Source organism: Galendromus occidentalis, unplaced genomic scaffold (assembly GCF_000255335.2).
Source record: "Galendromus occidentalis unplaced genomic scaffold, Mocc_1.1 scf7180000077192, whole genome shotgun sequence".
NCBI classification, from domain to species: Eukaryota; Metazoa; Arthropoda; class Arachnida; order Mesostigmata; family Phytoseiidae; genus Galendromus; species Galendromus occidentalis.
The window spans coordinates 353,888-375,402 of record NW_003805180.1 but is presented as its reverse complement, the minus strand read 5'-3'; the positions used below and the strand labels follow the sequence as shown (position 1 = coordinate 375,402).

General features: G+C 50.8%; 1 protein-coding gene and 1 non-coding gene across 2 annotated transcripts in view; one reads left to right on the top strand and one right to left on the bottom strand.

Annotated features, from left to right (window-relative positions):
* Positions 1–20,987, top strand: part of sdk (sidekick cell adhesion molecule) — a 32,890-nt gene extending 11,903 nt beyond the window's left edge. The window contains exons 2-14 of the mRNA XM_029111016.1: positions 4,737–4,922; positions 9,714–10,011; positions 11,883–11,943; positions 12,054–12,462; positions 12,696–13,370; positions 13,568–14,340; positions 15,548–15,899; positions 16,016–17,176; positions 17,319–19,163; positions 19,276–19,419; positions 19,917–19,928; positions 20,305–20,503; positions 20,579–20,987. Of these exons, the coding sequence (XP_028966849.1) occupies positions 4,737–4,922; positions 9,714–10,011; positions 11,883–11,943; positions 12,054–12,462; positions 12,696–13,370; positions 13,568–14,340; positions 15,548–15,899; positions 16,016–17,176; positions 17,319–19,163; positions 19,276–19,419; positions 19,917–19,928; positions 20,305–20,503; positions 20,579–20,987 (6,524 nt within the window). The remainder of the gene's footprint in view (positions 1–4,736; positions 4,923–9,713; positions 10,012–11,882; positions 11,944–12,053; positions 12,463–12,695; positions 13,371–13,567; positions 14,341–15,547; positions 15,900–16,015; positions 17,177–17,318; positions 19,164–19,275; positions 19,420–19,916; positions 19,929–20,304; positions 20,504–20,578) is intronic.
* Positions 15,021–15,092, bottom strand: TRNAP-AGG (transfer RNA proline (anticodon AGG)). The gene has a single exon. It is a non-coding gene; the product is annotated as a tRNA-Pro (tRNA).
* Positions 20,988–21,515: the final 528 nt, after the last annotated feature.

The following is a 21,515-nucleotide window of genomic DNA, read 5'->3' as shown; positions in this document are numbered from 1 at the left end:
CTTGAGGTTTTCGGCTGATGACTTTGGAGACTCCGTGAGGGCTCCAGGGAGTGGCTTCGAACGCTGAGCTTTCTCAGTCAGTCCCTGCGCAGCTGATTGACTGACTGGATGGTTAAATGATGGATTGCGCGTGTCGTCTCTGACGAGCTCTTGATCTTCTGTTGTTTTCTCCATCGCCTTCTTCGTCTCTTCGGACAACGAAGTTGGACCGACGAGGTTCTCCGGTGTTCTACGCTTTTCGGCCGGAATCGACGTCGTTGAAAGGCTCGTTCTTTTTCTTTTACCGGCTCCGAAACGACCGACGGAAATCGGTCTGGGGCCTTGCAGTGTCTTCGTGTCTGATGCTTAAAGGGTGCGATGTTCTTTCCACCTCGAGGAGCGTGAAGTCTCCTCCGACCCACGCCTCTCCGGGGTCGCAGGACGACTTCTGAGCTCCGGAACCGGCTCAGAGCTTTATCCTGAGAGGAGCCTCATGGTTTTTCGCTTAGTACTCGAGAACTATGCGTAAGAGCATTGGCAACCCGTGCTCATCTCTCCGTCCTCGGTGACTCCGAGTGCATGAGTTCACCGAAGGCGTCATCTGAACAAAGATCTCTATTGACTGCAGTCCCCGCGTGACTTTGTCATAACGGAAAGAGCTGCTGCTCATGAAGACGATGATGACGACGCTGGCGTCCATTGTCGACGGAATGTGTGAACTGGATCTTCGTTTCCCTGCTTCATTCTTCTTTTTCGTCCGAGCTAGTGGAGCACTTAAAAGCGGAACGGCGGATTTTCGGGTTCATACTTCGTTCGCTGAGGTTTCCGGTGTTTGGATCGATGGAAAAACAGTGTGGCAAGTTTACCTCCAGAGCGACTACCGGACTTCAGAAACGATTCTCTTGTTTTTTGCCGATTCCGCTCTGTTTTTCCCCTTCAGAAGTTCCATATTGTCTTCGTACACAGCCGCGTCCCTTTTTGTCGAGGAGGGAAGGATAGACGACAAGCAGCGGCGGGGAAGCTAGTGGACTGTGGGGAAATGATGAACTACACCGAAGCTCGAACGACGGATGGCGACCGGCAAGAAGACAATCTACGTCGAATTTTTGGTTTCGTCGTTCCTCTCCATGCTGTTTTTGCCATCGGCATTTAATGAGCTGCGTGTCGCAGAGATGAAAAATGGGAAATATCATTCGATCGTTCCGGTCGTTCTGCGATGTCCATCATGCATACGGGAGCCCCCCGCGATGGAATCGAAGTTTGCCAATCAGGGAGGGCAGAATGGTAAAATTCTGGCGCTCCACCGAAACCCCTTTTCCGATTCGATCCATCCCATTCCTCTCATTTGATGCGGACCACAGAGATCGACTTCTCGGAGAAATTTGATGTTCGTCAGATCTCTGCCCACACTTCTCATTAGCTTCCGGAATTTGTCCGCCGTCCGAAGCATTTTCAGGCATCCAGAGGGCTTCGGCTACTGGGCGTCAGTGACGCGCACAGGTAACGGACACATAGGCCGCTCGTGAGTGGATAATTTGCGTTGGATCGGAGCAAGGTACAAAAGTCATTTGGAGAACGACTTCGTAAATAGCCGAGTGATTTGTACAGATATTCGATGTCGTCCCCGAAGACTCGATTATCGATGACACAAGTAAGATTCTTCGTCTCCGCTCGTTGGTCATCTGTAAGGCTGGAAGCGTTCGTAACACGGGAACTCTTCGTGTTCTCCATTAGGATGTTGGATACGTTCCCGGACATCTTCATCTATGCCGGTGACCGATCGGATCGTACGTCACGCCAAGTCGGGGCAAATCGGATTGCATATTCTGTTTTCTTTCCGATTTCTGTCGAGGAGCCGTGAACATCGCTGCCACAGGCAAAGACTCTCGGAGCAGGACTCACAACGAGAGGAGTTGCTTTGCTCCGATAGAATGAGCTCATCAAGAGATATTCGTATTCGGATTCAGATTTCGTCTGTACAGGTGTGTCAACTTCGGCATCTTCCGTCAGCCGTGCTACTAGGGCTCAGTTCACGAGTTTGAAATTCAGATTACGTTCCGAGGCCTGGCAGAGCGCCTCTCCGTTAAGTCCACTGTCAACCGAGCGGCAGGTGCGGTTTAAGACCTGCCGCGATTTGGCTCACGTATGTGTGTTTCTTTCAAGCTCAACAGCATCGTCATCAGCTCAGCCTTCTGAGAGCTCTTCTCGTTCAAGCGCGCAAATAATCTTCGGACGGCACGATTCAGAACATGGTTCCGAAGCTTCGAACTGCTTCGATCTCGTGACCGCATCTTGCAAATTTGTCCGAACAGGTGTAGGAATACTATGACGCGGTCTTTCCCCCGCGATACCATAAGCCTCCGGCACGATCGGGACTCGCCGCTAATTCGAAATTCGTTCAGCGATTTTCCTTCAATATAAATTATCGAGTTTATTTCCCTATTGGACCGATTCATTTCCTGCAATTTTCTCTCGGGAGTCGGTTCCTACTATGGACACATAACTGTAATCAGTTGTCGATGCGGAAGGTCTTGAGTTGGTCGAGGCTTGGCGGATCGACGTGAAGGAATTGTTCGGTCGACTAAGGCTGTTGAAATGTCGTATTCGGGAGAAAAACAGAATCGCGGTGACAAACTCATCCCGGCTTCATGTTCCGCGGGAAGTGCTATCCTAAGGCTCCTCGAACTCGACAGATAAAGTGGCCTTTAAAGGAGAGAAATAGAGAAGATGCGACCCTTGAGGCTTATGTTCAGCTGACCGTTCGATGGGTTCGGAGGCCCAAGTGAACGAATGAGAGGCGCCGCCAGATATTCCATTGTTTTGTCTGTGATTAGAAACATCATGATCATTTTGCTTTGACTCCGTGTGCTCGGAAATTACATTGATCATCATGTTTAAGCTCTGTCAATAAGACAATAGCCAATTTTTGATTTATTCGTCGTCAGAAGCTACAGAGGATGACTCCGCAATATCTAAACGGATAATGTTCGACCTTTCGCTACAATTTTTCTTCCGAAGCGTGGGGAGTGGAGTCGAGTCGGCCCGGATGGGTTTTCTTTAGTCAGAGCTCTGAGCTTAGATTCAGATTAGCGAAACCACTTTCAGATTCCACCGAGTCCATGAATCGGGAGTGTGCCGATCCTCTACATTCTAAATGATTGCCATGAATTCAGTTCCCCATTCTCTTGAATCCATTCCGAGGACGGGAGCGGATGGCGCGAAGGAGGAGCGGCTCGAGAGACTGATCCGCTCCTAGTGAATATTCGTCGGGCCGATCTGGAACATGGTCTCCATTTGTTTTTGTTTCTCTATACGTTTTGACCATGTTTTTTTCGCTTTCGCCGCTTCGTCGAGCCCACCTCTTCAGCGGCCTTGAGCATGCACTCGAACAACTGAGTGAGTATCGAAACAGTCGTGGAAACATCCGCGTCTCGCTCCGTGTCGCTGTCCGTCGTTCAAATTACAGCAGCGGCGACCGAACTTATTTCTTCCTGGACCCCCAACTCACCTCTGCAGTATCCCGCTACGAGGAGCTCCTGAGGACTCAAGGAGCTTGGGGCAGATTGGGTGGATAACAAGAATCATTGTCAGAATTACTGCGACAAAGTCCGACGGGGGTCTTGTACGGAGTAGAAGCTCTTGATATTCGGATAAGGAACCCCTGGTCCGAACCCTAGTCGAGATTTACGCGACATTGTAAGTCTCGGTCGTCTGGACGCGGCACACATTTCACCGACATCGTTTGTCGCGACGTGTCGGCTTATAAAATATTTGTGTTCGGACCGGCAGACTTTCCATTTCAGAAACAACGTCGCTGCTCTGTAGGCTTCGACCCTGCTAGATATATCTAAGTCCACGACCCACGCATGGGTTCGAGGCTCGAGCTTTTGAAACCGTCGCTTGCTGGCCGCGAGACAAGCGGACAGGGTTGAGATTTTGCTCATTCGACGGGGATTGAATGATGTATTCCATCGTCACCACTCCACTCATAGACCAATAGGATATTCAGGAGTCATCCGGGGGCGAATTCATCTTCGAGACTGTTGAACTTCACCCTTCCGAGTCACACTGTTGGATCGCGAAAAAACTCTACTCTTAATAGATTCACGAAGCTAACGAGCAAAAAGTTCAGGAATAGCGTCTTCGCCGGACAATGGCACGCGGCTTGGGGTTTTTATAACTTTTTTGTTACTTCATTCCAAGTAACGAGCTTTCGTCGCGTACGCGCAGAGGTAGGTCCGCGGGTCCCAGTTCCCCCCGTTTTTGCTAAACTGATCCCACTTCGCTTCCGGAAGACGTCCGCAGTGTCGGTTATCTATCTTGTTACGGAAAAAGCGAATAGCTCCGCTCTTCCCTCGTCAATCTTCCCACCTGTCAGAGAACCGAGGGCGTCGACGCGGAGAATGAGACCGATTCGACCTTCCTTTCCGGATTATTGTACGTTTATTACGTCTGTGGACATGCTTTCCGTCTACGTGGATAAATGAGTATAATATTATTTAGCTGAAAGTGAGTGAGTAAAAAAAAAACTATCTCGCGCTGGAAGTACGGAGTGAGGAACACTCATATGTACACATTCGGGGAATACGCCAGATCAGATTAAAGCGATTGGATGAGCGTTTACCGTTTATCAGAACGACTTGATACGTGATACATACGGAATATCATGAAAACTGTAGGAATGGGGTCGTCGTGGCGTGGGAACAAGGACGGATCCCAGAGGCTAGGTGTTCAAATTTTGTTCTTTTATCTTCCAGATGACTCGGCACCGAGAATAACCCATGGACCTCAGTCTGTGGTTATCCCGCGAGGAGGGAGGGGCTACTTGGCTTGCAGGACCACTGGAATGCCTCCGGCCCAGATACGATGGATGCGGAATGGCGTCTTCATCACCGAATTCGGATACACGTACAACTACCGCATAGTACAAGCCAAAGACGAAGGTGAGTCCTTTCGTCATTCGATTGTCAGGTTGCACGAATTCACTCGTCGAACGACTTCTTTCGGACGGGTTTCAATAGTCTCGATGAAAATCGTTCTTCGAAGCATGCGAGCAGTGGGCGTCGAAACCATTTATCACCGTCCCGGCGTACAAGACTTTCGACGCACCGCGGAAAGCCACAGAACCAGTCTACATAGGATAGTTGCGTTATTCTGCAGGACGTTCCGTGAGTTGTGAGAACTGAATTCTTCTCACGACAGAAAGCTTCTGTTGCCATCTTCCTGCTTTATCGAGCACTTATCTAGAACTGCGCATCACGTAAATCTCCCATGCGACACTGTCGCACCTGTGAATGGCTGAAAGACGGGCGAGTCTCACGGTTCATTGCACGAGCTATACGAAAAACTGCAAATTGACTTCGGTCTCCCTGAAGAGCCTCGTTTCGGTTTTCGCGGTCCCAAACCCGACCGCCGTCTATCGTACTTTCATTTCATCGTTTTCCTGCAATTACTTGGTTTCAATCATCGGGTGTATTCCTCCAGATCGATATCTCTCGTGAACTTCACACGATGCGACATCGTCGTAACATTCCATGACTCGTCTGAATTCTGTCTCAAGATGCTTGCGACATCTTCCTTGCGCATCCTTCGTCTTCATCGTCTTTTTTACTCCTGGCACTCATTCCTCGTTTCAACATCTCGTGCCAACATTTTTGCGTACCGTCTCCCGGAGGTCTTCCCCCTTCCCCTTGACATCCATCGCGTATGCAAAAGCCACACGGGCTGGACTCGTCGACAAGCATGAGGAAACTTCGTCCCGTGGACGAAAATCCCATTGCTTCCCAAAAATTTTCGCTGTTTTGTTCCGAAGGGAAAAATTAAAACAGGAAACTCCGGCTGACAGCAGATCACACTGGAAAAGTAGATTCCCGTTCGGCGTCGTCTCGGTTCCGGGTATGGTGTATCGCTGCGAGTGACATAAAATCTCACCCGGAGATCAGTCAGCTCGACTCACGTGCTGCGACGGCTAACCGCGTGGTCATCGGACTGTGAAGAGGCCCCGGAACGGAAACCATGGTTTGTGTTACGTCAACTGCAGGCCAAGAAGAGCATCCGTCGGTGACCCAACGCCCGCTTCTACAGAAGTTTCTCAGAAGTCTATAATCGAAACACGGTGACAGAACAATCGAACGACGAACACGACGACGCGACGACGAGGACGGTCACTGTATCACCAACAAAGCTTGGAATTTACCTAATGTCGACGGAAAGAGCGTCGTCGCGCTGTCTCATGCAAATCTTCACCGTCTTCTGCCACCGCTCCGAGGAGCGCCTGCCCAGGGGCATCGGCGGCCGTTGAACCAGAGCCTTATCCAGTTGAAAGAAAAACCGCTTTGAAAACAACATACACAGAAGATCTCGCTGCGAGATATTCATTTTCCTTTCGAGACCTGCTCCTTATCCCCGTCCGGTAAGAAGGAAGGCTGTTCGCGGAAACGAATTACGGCTTTTGCACAAATATTTCCATTTATTTGAGCCTTTGTTGCTCTTTTATCATGTCTCACCGCGTTTGATTCATTCGACTTCTGAGAATCAGCCCGAAAATTCGAGGTACGATGATTCACCGACGTCGACCGGCGACGCAACGCAGCAGCTCCGCGACTCGAGGATCATTCCGCGCGAGATCTTCCAGCCAGCCGCTTCTTGTGAATCTTCCGGCTGAGCTCTCGGAACTCCTCCTGGAGTCCAACGCATCGTACGGTGATTCCGGTCGAATCATTCCTGATTCGCCTCGGAGTGCTGCTCATCAGAGGGGCGACGAGCACCTTCCGTGCCCTTCCGTGATGGGTCCGGGTGCGGATTGCGCGGTTGATTCTCGAGATTCCGAATTCATGTCGACGCTGGAAACAATTGTTCCGTGATGGGGAGTCACGACCGGAGCCCATCCGACAATATAAAACACTCGGACAACATCACTGCAGCAGTTGCAGAAAACTTCAAGACCGCTACATGGCGGTCGTGAGAGCGACCCGACCGTATAACATGAAGGGTCCGTTCCCTCCCAGTATCGGTCGAGTATGCTCCCGAACACGGGGCGAAATTGATGCACACTGTTGTGAGTCATCGCGTGAAAATTACCCGTAATTTATTCGGTCGTGTTCGACGGCTCCGACAAAGCGAGGGATGAGACAACGATGGATTCACCACTCAATAATTTCCTCATCAAGAACATTTCCAGCGGAGACTGGATGCATACACCATCCCAATTATTCTGGCTGACGCGAAAGGGTCCGAGAAGCGCAAGAGACCGGTAGGAGCGCGGTCCCTCCGAGCCGGGGAACACTTGTCGTTGGTTGCTCCATCACAGGCCTGGAGACGCAGATGAAAAATGGATCGAGCGCTACGAACAAGTACGGATCTTCGTGACGGGGAGCGGATGGGGAAGTTGATGCTACAGCTCGCGGAATTCGCGTGAGAATTGCACTCAATGAAATCATTGAGGCCGTGGGATATTCGCCCACACCTGGAATGAGCGGAGAAGGGTCAAGCGAAGAATACTATTCACTGATTTAACCGAGTCGATTCGGTCAAGTCGCTTGAAACGTCGACCGTCGACTTGCCGACGCACCACATGGCTGGACTCCATGGTGATATTCGGAGGGAGCCGAGAATATTCGACTCCTCTTACGGACTTCTCGCTGTTTATTCGTCCAGAACCGACAGGACTTTCTCGTGTTCTACGGTCGGAGCAGTACTTCAACGGTTGCCGTGGGTTCCTTGCAGATTCCAATGACAAACTCTGTGTCTGAATGACCAAGACGTGATTGCACCTAAAGATAATAGTCGATGGGCTCGCAGTGCTAACTAGCGATGAAGATTCAGGCAGGGTGGGCTGAAGCGCCTGGTGGAGTTGTATTCGCGGACAGAAGATTCCGACGGAATTCCTCTGCACCCGACAATCGTTCGGGACTCTTGTTTCGGAGCTGTCTGATGATACATACAAGGTGAACGGGATGACGATGAACCGAGAGAGTCGTCTGGTAACGATAAAGACCGAATTGTGTAATGGGATCGAGCTGCGTGAGCTTGTCGATTGCAGCTTCCGAAGCTTGAGCCGGTGGCAGCCTCATGGCGACTCACGATTCGTATTTTTGTGGAGAGTGTTCTCTTTTGAATTTTGATTGATAGCGAGCCTTTCTCATGACCGCGTCCCTTCCAAAAAGAGGGATCGCAGTTTCCTCCGGGTTCGAACCAGAAATCAGTCCGCGAAATTCCACGATGAGTCTCCAACTCGAAAGGAGTCTCCACGAGACGAACTTCGGATGCGATTTGGATAACGGTTTCTCCTTCGCCGCTCCCAAGTCGTCTCTGACCAGCTTTCCGCGGCCAGGAAAGTGAGGAAGAGCTTTCCACCTGCGTCGCCGGGGATCGTGGACGGGATCCTGACTTTCTCAGATGTTTTTGCTGCTAATCAAGAACTCTGAGCCAGTTGCTTAATTTTTACCTGCCTCGCTCCTCAACAAATGAATAGCTCGCCAATTATCACGAGGAACTCGCCGACTCTTTACGTATTAGATAGAAGGTCCGGTTAGCGGACAACCACTGTCAGACGAGGAAGCTCGCGAGCAGACTGACCATCGCGTTTTCAGAAGCACCGCCGGTGGCCTTAATGGGCGTCCGGTAATTATCTGATTCATCTATGCATTTCTCCGTTTCTCAGATCATCACGCACTCGACATGTCATTCATTACCCCTTGCTTCACCGTTCGAAAGATTGTCTCCTGTCCTCGTCTGATCCAAAGAGAAAACGAACGAGCTCGGTCAGATCTGAAACTAGATCTGAAATATCGTGAACGCTAAGTCTCTTCTAAGGATCGTATTTCCCGTGAGCGCCAGGAGGGGGCGAGGAATGGAGCCCTCCTCGGTTCGATGAGGTCTCTTCCTCACGCTTCAAAGATTATCATGACTGGATATTCGTTTACGGAGTTAATTCTGCGGGGACAGCGAAGAGTGGGGCTCGAGTGAGTTGAAGCAACTGTTGACAGAACGCCTTCGGCGAACAATCCGTCACCGGCGATGCAAAATCATTCCAATTCAGCGGCGTATAATTTTCTTAATTCCCGCGTGGGTAAAAGCCGGAGACTCTACTCCGATGAAAATTATCCGACGGCTTCCGATACCGCTGATGCTTCCCGAATCGTTCAGATACCCGTCCGAAGAGCGACTAATTCAAATTCTTCTGCGGGTAAGGCAAATAGTGCATGTGACAGGGCTCCCAGCAAGAGAAAAGGCATATCCAATGCTCGACTGACTGTCTGACCGACTGAGTGAGGAGTCACCCACGCGAGAAGACCTCCTGTCACTTCTCGTTTGATATGAAACGGTCGATGATATCATCTCGATCAACAAGTCTTCATGCGCAATGCGCTGATCGGGCGACCGAGTGACGTAGCTTCTGTTTCCCGAGGGAATCGATGCATTGTTTGCCCAGTCGAACAGATCGGCTCCGCCAATGGAGAAGCTTTCACGAAAACCGAATTCTGATTCCCGTGCGAAGGATGAACGGAGCGGGGCATGAGCTGCAACATTCGAAACGGTTGAGAGGAACATTCCTCGGAGATCTCGACTCGAAGGAGCTTCGAGGACCTGGTCATCGCATTGGGTCTCGGGAAGCTACCAAAAATAAAATCAGGGATCGAGAGGAAGAGCGCGAATGATGATCGATGTGTATATAGATAGATTTCTAGACTTGCTAGACTTCATGCATTAAGATCGAATTTTTACCTTTGCAGATGACGGGGAATACCGTTGTGTCGCAAAGAATCGAGTCGGCTCGATACTGTCGAAATCCGCGCGAGTTTCAATCGCCAGCATCGAAGCCACGGATACGATCTCACCTAAGGCGTCATTTACTTCATCTGAAGGAGACATCCAAGTATTCACTAAACCCGAAGTGAAATCCGTTCCGAAGGCAATCGCTTCTTGGACGCGGAATGACACACCTGTCGTGAATGATCTTCATTATCACATCGCCCAGGATCAACGGCTCCTGATCTTGGACGTGACTCAGAAGCTCAGGGGGAAATACAGGTTCGAACGGTTTCATGGCTTTCTATTTTGACGCAGTAAAACGCTGAAAAACCGGGTCGAATGTGAGATTTTCCAGAAGAAGAAGAATGTCTCCCAGTCAGACATCGTAACTCCCTCCTTTCGGCTTTTACTGAATGATCAATTTTTGCAAAACGAAATTATTGCTTCCTCACTTCTGGCGTCTTACGGTAAAAACTCCTGTTCCTTGATGACACTCTTAAGAGACTTCCAAGGGGATTCTGAGAGGCACCTCGAGCCTTGGGGGCGTCTTCAGTCGAGCAACCTCATTTAAATCGCTCCGAGCGCGATGGAAGAAGTGAAGTTCCCCGTAACCGTATGATTTCATTCGGTCGTGTCAATCGCGGAGATGAGTTCCGCCAATCAACTCTCATCGAGCAAACATGCTTACTTTCGATTCTCGTTCCATTGGTTTTGAATGAGTGGTCTCGTTCTACAAAGCTTTCGGCGTACGCTCCACAGGTTCGGCGATACCGGCCTAGACAATGCTAACTGGAGACGCGGGGAGAGGGAGATTTAGCGACCGACCGACGGACGGAGGGACCTGAAGCGGCGGCGACTAAATGACATATTCGTCTATTTCTCGAAAACGATGCGAACGACGAAGAGCCGAAAGATTGAAACTGTCATTTCGAAAGAGTGCCGTTTGACAGACGAGCTGTTCCCTCGCGAACATCGGTTTCTTTTTTCTGCCGCTCCTCTGTCTACCTCCATTGTCTATTTACTGTCGGAATGGCAGCGATCATCAGAGAATGTGAGGAAGCCTCAGCCGCTATTGGCAGAAGCGATCGGATGCCTTCCCCTCTTCTGCATAGGGAGCTACTGCAGCTTTCCGGTGTGCTCGTGACTCCTGATTGCTTTTGTCGAGCGAGAACGCTTCGCTATCAGATGAATCGTGGTTCATCGATTTGCTTCTCGTCTCGACATTTCTAACAGATTAACACGGGCTATTCGATAGGGACTCGACGTATAGAAGGGTACCGCAAACTACCGCAAGCTGAAAGAGAAGCGGAACAAGTACCCACAGAAAAAGATGACAAATTGATATTCCGCTCGTAGGTTTTGAGTCGGCGCGTGATTAGCTCTGACCGCATGTTATCCTTACGGAGGAAACACCGGCGGCGGATCCATGTGGAGGCTTAGTGGCTCTGGTCGCTGTCTCGTTCTGGTCATTCTGGTCGTTGTCCGTCGGTCGGTCGTCGCGTCTTGTCCCTTTCGTGTAGCTTTTGATTCGTACCGGGGCATGACCGGCGTTCGCTCGACCGCAGTCCTCGTCGTTTTCTTCGTCGTCGCGTTTTTTCATCCTCTGGCCTGCCGGCCGCCGCTGATTCTGCTGTTATTATTATTGTCATTATTGTAGAGGAGGGCGACTGCAGAAAAGAACATAACATCTGAGAGCTGTTTATGCATTCAGCTCTGGACAAGTAGCTCTATAGCAACACCGGTCCGATCGGATGAACGCAGAACCGACTCATCCGAGCGAACAGCTGGCTTGTTCCTAGCACCTATGAGCTGCCGGCCTGACCCCCGATTGTTTCTTATGACCGAAGACAACTCAATACACGGCGGTGTTGCTTCAGAAAGCAATCAACTGACCCATTCTGAGATGAGAGAATATATAGACGCATCCGAAAAGAAGAAGACATGGAACGAAAAAGTTGCACGATCGACTAATTTAGCATCGACTGAATCGATGCGTTTTGGGCATGCCTCTGGTCAGAGAGAATCGAGATAGACGGGTATCGAGGTTGAGCTTCACTTCGATGGGAGGATCGGAATGATTCGAGGTTCGCACATGAGATGGTCACGAGCTGCGGGAACTGACGCTCATTTCACGCACATTCGTTTTGCAGAGTCATACTGGCCAATCAAAATACTCACAATGAGATCGAAGGACCAGATATCGATTTTAAAGTAAGCAAACCCACCTTAAGCTCTTTGCTCCTATTTGTCATTGGATATTGTTCATTTATTGTTCATTATTTGCACCTTCCTCACGGAGATTGAGCCTCATCAATTCACAGGTGTCTTCCAATCGCATAACACCGGGACCAAAAATATTCATCAGTCCCAAACCCAGAGTCGACTTCAGCGTCCCACCGGTCGGAGTTCTGGTGATCCCTTCGGAAAGTCACCTTCTCGAATGCATAGCGAACGCCCACCCAATCGAACAACTGCGGACGCTTTGGTTCAAGGATGGAGTCGAAATGGAATACACGGGTCTACCGTATCTACTTGAAGCCCGGAACCGAACATTGATCCTCGATCAACTAAGTCCAGAACATGCGGGCTTATACGAATGTCGGGTGTTCCTTGCGACTTCCTACGGCCCGCAAGGTTTTGATTCGGCCGTCAGCAACGTAACGGTTTCCACGGTTCCCGTCGTCAGACCGATGCCGTCGGAACGAGCCATCGACACCGGCTCGTCTCTAGGTGAGACATATCACGATCGAGAAAAAACTTACAAGTCGAGCATATGCGTTTTTATGGAATCCCAAGCCGTCCGGAAATTGTTTTCGCGGCTCTGTGTTCAAACGGTCTCACATATTGGCGGACTTCGGCTTTGCCAAGAACTCCTTGCGAGTCACGGATTCATATCCGCATCGATTGGATGTTCGACAAACGATGAATTCCGACTCGAAAATTTATTCATTTCCCCTCCGCAGGTCTGACGTGCAACGCGACTGGCAATCCACCCGCTGAAATCACGTGGTACCGCAACGCAAACCTCTTGGAACAACGCGGAGCTTATCTAGAGGTCAACAACAGCGACGACGGGGGTGTATATCAATGCATCGCGAAAAATTGGGTCGGCGAAGACATGAGTTCGACATGGGTGAATGTCAAAAGACTCCAACCCGCATTCGTGCGTCGACCGCAAAATATCACTGCTCTAACTGGAGAACAGTTCACGCTGGAATGTAACGCCACCGGTGCCCCACAACCGAAAGCTCGTTGGGTATTCAACGAACGGGAACCTATAGAAAACCAAGGGAGGTTCCTCATCGATTCTGAAACGAGAAGTCTCACCGTAGTCCAAGCCGAAGTGAACAACACCGGCAAGTACACCTGCGAGATGAGTAACTCGGCTGGAACTGTGGAGGCATCGGCGTACGTTACCATACTGAGCAAGACTCACATCTACCGGCCTCCGATGGACAGCCGCGTGATCCTCGGTAATAATGCTTTCCTTGACTGCGGAGTAGCGAGCGATGTCAAGGGCGGAGGAGAACCCGAGGTCACGTGGCTGTTTAACGGGAGGCCACTCCAGACCACGTCCAGGGTATTCATGAGAGCCAATGGGACTCTCATCATCCAGCAGGCGAGGAACACCGATATAGGTACGGCTCGACATGTGAATTCTCGATCTATAGCTTTTGAGGAGGGTTACAAATCGAGTGGCTCATCCAAAGGAGCGGTACCTTGGGAAAAGGAGGAACTGAAAAATTCACCGCTCCACCTGGGAAGAAAGTCAATTGCGATTTGTCCGGGATCACTGTCACGATTTGATCATCAGGACGTCGATTTTATCTTCCAGGAAACTATACCTGCCGAGTTGCATCCCCTGGGGGTAGCGATACGAAAACGGCACGTCTCGACGTGATCGAACTCCCTCATCCGCCTACGTTTGTGCATGTGAACGTAGTCGACGAGTTCCCGAAAACCGTGAACGTGTCATGGGCAAAGAGTTTTGATGGTAACTCTCCGATCATCTCCTACATCCTAGAACGAAGAGAGATGCCTCTCCTGTCGAACCAGAGCGAGGATTCCAGTCTCCTAGTGCGATGGAAGGAACACCAGGACAACATCTCTGCCGACACCACGTGGATCTTGGTTGGAATGCTCAAACCGTCGGTGCCCTATCAATTCAGAGTCAAGGCGAAGAACTCTGTAGGTGTTGGTCAACCTTGTCAAGCGACCAACACGATAGTTCTCCCCGCTGAAGCACCCGGCGGTCCTCCGACGAATCTCGTCGTTGCGGCGAGGAGTCCAACGTCGATCGTGCTGCAGTGGAGTCCCCCGACGGAGGGAGATCGCAACGGAGAACTCTTGGGCTATGAAATTCGGTACAGACTCGCGGGGTACAGCGGATCTGACGAAGCTCAACGCAGGGTCAACGCGAGCCAACCGTTGCCGTTCATTCTCGACGAACTAATCGTGTGGCAGACTTACGAGGTTCGCGTAGCCGCTTTCAATGAAAAAGGCGTCGGTGTCTTCTCGGGACCGGTGACGGTTCGAACCAAAGAAGCTCCACCGCAAAGCGCACCTACGTTGCGTCAAGTATACGCCATCAACTCAACTCATATTAAGGTGAGAAAAACACGACGAGACGAAGATTCGATTCCGCTTCTTCTCCTGTTAATGACGACATTCACGCGCACGATAGAGGCAGGGAAGAATCACATTCGGGATCTTCTTGCTTGGCGGAGTACCGATGAAAGTACGGAGTACCGACCCCTTTTTCGTTCCAAAACCAACGTGGAAAGTTATATCCCACGAGGGGAGGAGGGGCTGTCGCCATCTGGATGGCTGTCGGTGTAATCACGGTCCATTCGTTCTCTGAAGGTCTTCATCACCGGACTCACGAAGCGCCTCTAAAAATTGATGCGCACAGTTTTGTCTTCGTTCCAGTTTTGTTGAAACGGACCGATATTCCACTCCTGGGTAAAACTCCGCTGGGGAACAGCAGCAATCAGCGGCACTATGTGGTGTGCGTTCCGGCTGCTGCGGTTGCTTGCCTCGGTCGGAGAGGAGCGTGTGTCCGGTGCTTGTTTGTGACACCGTACGTTTTGCGTGGTCAGCGGAACATCTAGTTTCGGGAGCTGAGCAACCATATGTTTTAGATCGACCTTCTCGCGTCCATGTCATAGGGCTCTTCTCCCCGTTTTATGCCTCCTGAGCGGCGGGACATAGACCTCATTGGGCAGAAATGGATTACCTATCTCGCCGACGACGGTCTGAGGCAAAAGTTCGGCTCCCGAGCAAAAGTTGGGCTCGTCCGGGATTTGAACCCGGGACCTCTCGCACCCTAAGCGAGAATCATACCCCTAGACCAACGAGCCACTTGTTACACGTACCGAAGAGCTCAGAGGACATGACCGATTTTCGGTGAAGAGTATTGATCGATACAGAGCTTGCCGGGAGTTCCAAAGTCTCATGAAGCTCCATGCGAAATTCCTGTCCCGAGCCCTGTTTGAGATTGCGAATGAAGATCCCGCCGGGCCCATCAGGAATGAGTTCCGATGTCCGATGTCCCAGATGAAGATCGTCGAGAATCGTAGCTCTGACATCTCCTCCTCGGGAACCCGTCTCCCCGGCGAAAAGAAATTCTGATTGGAGACGGAAAGTCCAAGTGCATGTCGCGAGCCGGACCATTTTCCGATCAGTTCCAGCGATCTAGTGCTGCCGACTCTATTCAGAAATGATCGATGGGCATTAACAGCCGATCGAGTGATACTTCCCATGGATGTAAACAGCGTGTCGAAACTCAAATTGAGTGATAATTGTTGGTTTACAGGTAATCTGGAGCCCCCCGGATCCGCAACAGATCAACGGAATCAATCAGGGCTACAAGGTTGAAGCCTGGTACAATGGCGAAGTCGAGAAGTCAATCAGGGTCGGACCGTCGACCGGTGACCCACGTGATGATCAGGAAGAAACCTTCGGCGGACTTCAGAAATACCGAACTTACAACATCACTGTTTTGTGTTACACGTCGGCCGGTGATGGACCCCGGAGTCAAGAACTGACAGTTTGCACGAAGCAAGACATTCCGGGAGTAGTGACGAACATGATGTTCGAAAGCGTTCTGGATTCGTCTCTGGAAGTTCTCTGGGAACCACCAGAGGAGCCTAACGGCATCATACTCGGTCAGTATCCAGCACCGAAAGTCTCTACCTGAGATGATGAGCCTGCTGGAGCCTTCAAAAAATATTGATGATATCTCGAATTGATGATCAATCACACGATTTGTGTTTTTCCGCAGATTACACTATTGAATACTGGGAAGAAGCCGACATTACAACGAAACTCACTGAGACCGTCAAGTCCGAAATTAGAACGGTGTACATCTCGGGTCTGAAACCACTGACGACATATATCTTCGAGATTTCCGCGAGCACCGTTGTGGGTCGTGGGCCCCCAGTCGCGGCTTCGATTCAATCTGGCATCCCACCAGTTTTTCCGGAGCCTCCAACGAATCTTGCGGTGTCAAACATCGGCCCCGCGTCTGTAGTTCTCCAATTCCACCCTGGTTTCAACGGCAACTCGTCCATCCTCACTTGGCGCGTGGAGAGCCAACAAGGTCGGGAGATAAACAAGGAGAAGATGTCTGCCTGGACCTTGCTCTTCGACTACAAAGTAGACGTCGATCGACGGCGCCGTCCGAATGAGATTCCCGCGTCCACGCAGAGCATCACCGTTCCGAATTTAGTGCCCTACACCGAATATAGGCTGCGACTCGTCGCCGAGAACATTGTCGGCTTCAGCGAACCTTCGGTCGCAACGAAATTCTTCGAAACCCTCCAGGCACCACCCACCAAGCCGCCTCAAAACGTCACAGCTCGTTCCGTGAATGCTACGGCTCTGAGAGTCCGGTGGACTCCACTGCTTCAGGCAGATTGGTGCGGAGTGCCGAAAGGTTACAATATTTCCCACAGAAAAGTCAGCGAGTCTTCGAGACAATTATCAGAGCTGCTCACCGATCACAACGCTAATAGCTTCGTCATCAAGAACCTGGACCCGTTCAGTCAATATGAAATCACAGTTGCCGCAGTTAATGACGTCGGCTCAAGCCCATGGTCGAACGCTTCCACGGCGAACACGACCGAGTCAGCACCAGCCGTAAGCCCGACGGGGCTCCAGGGCAAAGCAACAACGTCGACGACAATCGTGGTCAGTTGGCATCCAGTTGAGAAACACTACAGGAATGGCGAAGTTCTCGGATACAAGATCTCGTACAGGATCCTCAAACAGAATGCCAAGCCGCAAGTGAAGGTCATCGATGCGGGCGTCGACAAGAACGTCTACTCGACCACCTTGACCGAGCTCCGGAAATTCTCCACCTACTCCATCCAGGTTTTAGCCTTCACGGCCGCCGGCGATGGACCTCTCAGCCAGCCAGTGCTGGCGACAACATTCGAAGACGGTGAGAATTTTAGCCACAGCGTTATCAGCACGATTATTGATGAACTTAAATTCTTTCCGATGCTTTTACGGTGAAGCTTCATGCCTCCTCATGTCTATCAATTGTTAATTGATAATTATGGATTGTCAATTTTATCTTGCAGTCCCCGGCGAACCATCAAACGTTTCATTCCCTGACGTCTCGACGACCAGCGCGCGGATTATCTGGGATGTCCCAAAGGAGCCCAACGGGGAAATTCTGGGATACCGTGTTGCCCATGCGCTTCTCAAGCAAGGCATCGAGCTCACATTCACGAATAAGGAAGTCACCCCGATGGATCGTACGTTGAAGGTGACTGGATTGAGACCGAACGAGTATTACGTGTTCTCCGTATCTGCGCGCACAAAAGAAGGATGGGGACAAGAGGTCCGGGCTCAGGTGCTCACGACGTCTTCGCGAGAGAAGCCACGTGCACCTTCAGCACCGATCATAAACCCAACTCAAGTTCAGGCTCGTCAGTTGACTTTCACGTGGGCTCCGGGAGCGGATGGCTACGCCCCGCTCCGTTACTATCTAGTTCAGCAGTACGAGCCGTACTCACACAAGCCCTGGAGAACTCTGCCGACTAAAATTGACCCGCAAGTCACCAGCTTCACCGTGACCGGGCTCAGACCCTCCACGGTCTACCAGTTCCGGCTCGAGGCGGTCAACGACATCGGTTCGAGCGGATGGAGTCCGGAGTCGAATCGAACCAAGACTCTACCGGCTCCGCCGGAGAAACCTCCGAGTGGGATCGTCGTCACTCCTTACACCACGACATCGATCACGGTCACGTGGACACCGCTTGACGACCAGGACTGGAACGGAGACACCCAGACGCAGCTGAGGGGGTACAAACTGGTGGCGTGTTTGATTTCCAACGGCGTTGCATCTGAATGCCGCTCTGAAGACGTTCGCGGACAATATTCGTACAATCGAACTATCGAAGACCTGGTGAAGGACCGGGACTACGAGGTGAAAGTCTACGCCGTGAATGCCCAGGGGGAAAGTCCTCCGAGTCGGACCGAGAAGGTAGCCGTAGGCGAGGCCGTTCCCACGGGTAGACCCCTTTCCGTCCAAGCCGAAGCCATCTCTTCCACGGAGATAAGAGTCACCTGGAAATCGCCACCGAGATCAGAACTGAACGGTGCTCTGCTCGGCTACAAAATATTCTATTCCGCGTTCCGTACGATCAACGGGAGCGCCTGGAGAGAAATGAAAGAGGCCGTACCCGTAGAACCCACCCACTACACCCTCATGGATCTGGAGAGCTTCACGAACTACTCGATCCAAGTCCTCGCTTTTAACCCGGCCGGAGACGGTCCCAGATCCGATGCCCTGATTGTCCAAACCCAGGAGGATAAACCCGGTCCCGTGACGAATTTGACGTTCAGCCAGATCACCATGTCGTCTCTGCTCGTGTCGTGGCATGCGCCGCACAACCCGAACGGAGTTATTCAGAACTATTTGCTCACATATGAGACATCAAACTCGCAAGGCAACGAATTCAGTAAACAGGTCCGACAGAAGCTCAATGTTACCTATCTCCACGTCAGCGGTTTGCGGGAGTACTTAACGTACACGTTCAGCGTGAGAGCGGAGACCATCTGTGGCTATGGACCTGTGCTCAGCAAGAACGTGACAACCGGTCCTCAGGAAAACTCTCCCGAAGCGCCGACGGAGCTGTTTCTCAAAAGCACAACGATAAGCACGACGTTATCTTGGAGGAATAATTTTGGCGGTCAAGGCCCGATAACTGGTTACCTTATCGAAGTCAAACCGGCAACGTCGAACAACGAGGAAGAACCGTGGCATACCGTTGTGGCTCTTGACAACGGAGCTCAACAGAGCTACACATTATCGTATCAAAATCTTCTGCCCTCGATGGGCTACAAGCTGAGACTTATGGCGCGTAACAATTTCGGTGTTTCGCGGCCGGTTTACGCAAGAGACATCGTGGAAACTCCGAGTGAGTATGCTTCTGTCTTGTTCACGGTTTACGATATTGAAGCTTGGGGTACAAAATGTCCGGCAATTTCTAATCGACTCTCATGCCATAACGATCCAATCCCTCCTTCCAGACAAGTATTATCTTGAGCTCAAGCGATCGATGCCTTTTTATCGCGAGGTTTGGTTCCTCGTTATGGTGGCGATCACGACAACGATCATCATCATCTTAGTCGCTACCATACTTTGCGTCAAAGGCTCAGCCTACAAGTACAAACGTGAGTATTGAGGATAATGATCGGTAACGCAGCTCCAAAGCAGGGTGACTCGAAGAGCCGGAGCGAGTATTCAATCTGTCGTCGACCAGCAGAGTGATCATAGGGACAGCTGGGGCCCAAGATTTTCCGCCTCGAGGAATCGGCTGAGCCCATGTACATATACGGAGAGCTTAAGATTGTAGAATACCCTATAAGACCCACTTCCATCGTTCCCCATTGCCGCTGAAGTGGAACATGATTTCCACGGATTTCCGAGAACCGGAGTTCCCGTAGCTACCATCGGTACGAGGTATAAGGGAGCAACAATGACTTCGGAATTCACGCTCGCCTTTTCTTGATTTGATCGAGGTCTCCCCGCTCGACTCGTTTTGTTTCGCAGTTTGCATCGGATCGTGATACTCTAGGTCGTCTTATAATTAGTTCTGGGTTCCACACATTTCTGTCCGGGAGCGAGTTTCAGTTAAAGCATCTCTTCTTCATTTTGTCTCCCATTGCAGATCTTCTCTTACGTGAGTTGATTCTATTGAATTTATGGGCTTTTTTTCCGAAATGTGTTCCCTCACCTTTCCGTTTGTTTGAGCGACTCCGCGAACGTGTCTGGCGTGAATCTTGCACTTCGATTCAATGTGTGCTCTGCGAATGGAGAACAAGCGACAAGCATGCTTCGGTTTCCAACGATTTTTTCCCCGAACCCGAAAACCTTACCTCATCCCATCGAATCCTGAATGCTTCGCTCTTGTATACCCAGTTATCCGTCGCTTGTGTCTAGCTGCCCGAGTTCTCGTGGTGCTGCCGAGCAGCAAATCCTCAATTCACTCTGTTCGGGTTGCCTGAGTGCTGATATTGTGCTCATGAATCTCATCGGACCGTCTGTAAATTTTGCAGAGGAGCTCTTGGAACGGGAGGAAGAAGCGATGCGAGCCTCGCATTCGGCTCTGGACGAATCCACGTTAGCCGCGCTGGAACTCCGACCCGCGGCTGGGACCCTCCCATTGCCAGCTTCGCATAGGAACACTTTGACCAGCAATACTGGCAGCGTTCGTCGTCGCACGAACAATAACTCCACGCGACCAAAATACGTCGGGTACGTATTTTGTGTTATAGGGGACACGTACAGGACAGATCGAATACCAGTTTCTGACTTTGTATTCCTTTACAGACCCGCTTCGGTGACTTATTCGGACGAGGAGGATGACGTCAAGGGAGGGGGCTACGACGACGAATCGTCGTTGACGGAAAAGCCGTCAGATCTCGGTGACACGGACTCTGAGAGTGAAAGCCAACGAGGGGGTGCGACGTCTCGAGCGCATTCTTTCGTCAACCACTACGCGAACGTGAACGACACATTACGTCAGAGCTGGAAACGACAGAAAATCGCTACAAAGCCTCCACCGAGCTATTCCGACCAGGAGGACTATCCGGCAATGTCGTTCGATCCGTCCGCACAAACTCCCGGACCGTCGTATCAAGGAACGATGCAGTCCGCATCGATGAACGGGGGACGAGTCGTTCTCAACAATACGGCTGGATCCAGGGCCCCGCTGCCAGGTTTTACATCATTCGTTTGAACTATCATCGGATCGCGTCAGGAGAATCTCGCGGACGACAATCCTTTCACACCTAATTTAAAATTTGATTGTGTACATGAATGCGGCAGAATGTTCTGGAGCCATCGATTTTCATCGCGTTTGCCCCGTGATCATCATAATCATTGTCATTTCGCTTCCCACACGCTCAGCCGATGGATGGGAATCGACTGCCAACGTCTTGTACGTGCATTTACGAAGCTTTATCGTTAACGACTCGGTTCGAGGAGTTGGAATGGGATCAAAGTTGAATCAATCGTTCGATGGATGTTTGTGAGGAAGATTAGAAAAAATTCCAGAGTACTTGAAGGAAACTGCATTTTAAGCGAAAGATAGGTGTTAGATTTTCTAGTATGGAATGAGTGCTCGGGAAACTTGTGAACCTGTAAAAAAATAGAATTTGTACACAGAGGGCTTGTACAAAACCATTCGAATGGCGTGTCTATGGCTTCTGCGTGAGAATGTGTCAGAAATGTATTTATTCTGAGAGGCACGATGCTTCCGCAGAAC